The 3011-nt window shown below is 40.7% G+C and overlaps 1 protein-coding gene across 1 annotated transcript; it reads left to right on the forward strand.

The window, feature by feature from the left end:
- The first annotated feature begins 281 nt into the window (after nucleotides 1-281).
- Nucleotides 282-1533, forward strand: LOC124701183 (photosystem II protein D1). Its single transcript, XM_047233235.1, has one exon. It carries the CDS (start codon nucleotides 383-385, stop codon nucleotides 1442-1444), a length of 1062 nt encoding a protein of 353 aa, XP_047089191.1. The 5' UTR covers nucleotides 282-382; the 3' UTR covers nucleotides 1445-1533.
- Nucleotides 1534-3011: the final 1478 nt, after the last annotated feature.

Here is a 3011-nt window from a genome sequence, read left to right on the forward strand (position 1 = left end):
GGAATAGAAATAGGCTATTTCTACATAGGGAAAGTCGTGTGCAATGAAAAATGCAAGCACGATTTGGGGAGGGGTTTTTCTCTATTGTAACAAGGACCAATTATCTACTCCATCCGACTAGTTCCGGGTTCGAGTCCCGGGCAACCCATATGGAAAATAAAAAAGACCAATCTTAGTTTTTAACTTGGACTCACTTCATTTACAAAATTTTTTGTTTGGTTAATTTAGCTATATGGATATCCAATCCTTGAGCTGATTTGGTTGACATTGGTATATAGTCTATGTTATACTGTTAAATAACAAGCCTTCTATTATCTATATTATTTATAGTTAATATGTGTGCTTGGGAGTCCTTGCAATTTGAATAAACCAAGATCTTACCATGACTGCAATTTTAGAGAGACGCGAAAGTACAAGCCTGTGGGGTCGCTTCTGCAACTGGATAACTAGCACTGAAAACCGTCTTTACATCGGATGGTTCGGTGTTTTGATGATCCCTACTTTATTGACCGCAACTTCTGTATTTATTATCGCCTTCATCGCTGCCCCTCCAGTAGATATTGATGGTATTCGTGAGCCTGTTTCTGGTTCTTTACTTTATGGAAACAATATTATCTCTGGTGCTATTATTCCTACTTCGGCGGCGATCGGATTGCACTTTTACCCAATTTGGGAAGCTGCATCTGTTGATGAGTGGTTATACAATGGTGGTCCTTATGAGCTAATTGTTCTACACTTCTTACTTGGTGTAGCTTGTTATATGGGTCGTGAGTGGGAACTTAGTTTCCGTTTGGGTATGCGTCCTTGGATTGCTGTTGCATACTCAGCTCCTGTTGCGGCTGCTACTGCTGTTTTCTTGATTTACCCTATTGGTCAAGGAAGCTTCTCTGATGGTATGCCTTTAGGAATATCTGGTACTTTCAACTTTATGATTGTATTCCAGGCAGAGCACAACATCCTTATGCATCCATTCCACATGTTAGGTGTAGCTGGTGTATTCGGCGGCTCCCTATTTAGTGCTATGCATGGTTCCTTGGTAACCTCTAGTTTGATCAGGGAAACTACTGAAAATGAATCTGCTAATGAGGGTTACAAATTTGGTCAAGAGGAAGAGACTTATAATATTGTGGCTGCTCATGGTTATTTTGGCCGATTAATCTTCCAATATGCTAGTTTCAACAACTCTCGTTCTTTACACTTCTTCTTGGCTGCTTGGCCTGTAGTAGGAATCTGGTTCACTGCTTTAGGTATTAGTACTATGGCTTTCAACCTAAATGGTTTCAATTTCAACCAATCTGTAGTTGATAGTCAAGGTCGCGTTATTAATACTTGGGCTGATATCATCAACCGAGCTAATCTTGGTATGGAAGTAATGCACGAACGTAATGCTCACAACTTCCCTCTAGACCTAGCTGCTCTTGAAGTTCCATCTCTTAATGGATAAGGTTTTTCTGCTAACATATAGGAATTTTTGAAGAAATAAAAGCTAGAAATACCCAATATCTTGCTAGAACAAGATATTGGGTATTTCTTTGTTTATTCATAATCTTTCTATTCTGAATTCAGTTAACGGCGAGATTTAGTATCCTTTCTTGCATTTTCATAACTCGTGAAATGCCGAGTAGGCACGAATTCCCCCAATTTGCGACCTACCATCGGATTTGTTATGTAAATAGGTATATGTTCCTTTCCATTATGAATCGCGATTGTATGGCCAACCATTGTGGGTAGAATGCTAGATGCCCGGGACCACGTTACTATTGTTTCTTTCTCCTCCTTCATATTTACCTTTTCTATTTTTGCCAATAAATGATGAGCTACAAAAGGATTCATTTTTTTTCGTGTCACAGCTGATTACTCCTTTTTTTTTTTCTTTTTAAAGAGTGGCATTCTATGTCCAATATCTCGATCGAAGTATGGAGGTCAAAATAAATAGAATAATGATGAATGAAAAAAAGAGAAAAATCCTTTAGCTGGATAAGGGGCGGATGTAGCCAAGTGGATCAAGGCAGTGGATTGTGAATCCACCATGCGCGGGTTCAATTCCCGTCGTTCGCCCATCGCATTATTGCAAATTCAAAAAATGCAATTTCCATATTCCTAGTTACGTATTTACTTACGGCGACGAAGAATAAAACTATCGCTATATTTTTTCCTTTTCCTAGTTCTTCTTCCAAGCGCAGGATAACCCCAAGGGGTTGTGGGTTTTTTTCTACCAATGGGGGCTTTCCCTTCACCGCCCCCATGGGGGTGGTCCACAGGGTTCATAACTACCCCTCTTACTACGGGTCGTTTACCTAGCCAACACTTAGATCCGGCTCTACCCAAACTTTTTGGTTCACCCCAACATTACCCACTTGTCCGACTGTTGCTAAGCAGTTTTGGGATACTAAACGGACCTCCCCAGATGGTAATCTTAAAGTGGCCGATTTACCCTCTTTTGCAATCAGTTTCGCTACAGCACCTGCTGCTCTAGCTAATTGCCCACCCCTTCCACGTGTGATTTCTATGTTATGCATGGCCGTGCCTAAGGGCATATCGGTTGAAGTAGATTCTTCTTTTCTCTCAAAAAACCCCTTCCCAAACTGTACAAGCTTCTTCCAAAGCATACGGCTTTCTAGATGTATATGACGATCTCTAGACAGATGGATCTTATATGAATCATATGATGAAGTACCACATGAGTGGATATATAGGAAAGGAATCCAAATCTGCCGAATCGCTCATGTTATGATCTTCTACATCCTAGGTCTCCGCGTTCCGTCATCTGGCTTATGTTCTTCATGTAGCATTCAGATCGAATGACTCTATGAAATTACGTCGATACTTCCACATATTATGGGTAACGTAGGAGACATCCCTATTTTCCCCCGGGGGTCTTAATTACCACTGCTTAGCTTTCAATTTGCCTCTGACCATCAAATTAAATGTGAATAACCCGTCCTCCTCTCTTTGAAACAAGGGGCGCTTCCGGTTCTGTGCGTGCTTCAAACAATTTTGTCTTCTCCATA

This window comes from Lolium rigidum, chromosome 3 (genome assembly GCF_022539505.1).
Source record: "Lolium rigidum isolate FL_2022 chromosome 3, APGP_CSIRO_Lrig_0.1, whole genome shotgun sequence".
NCBI lineage: Eukaryota > Viridiplantae > Streptophyta > Magnoliopsida > Poales > Poaceae > Lolium > Lolium rigidum.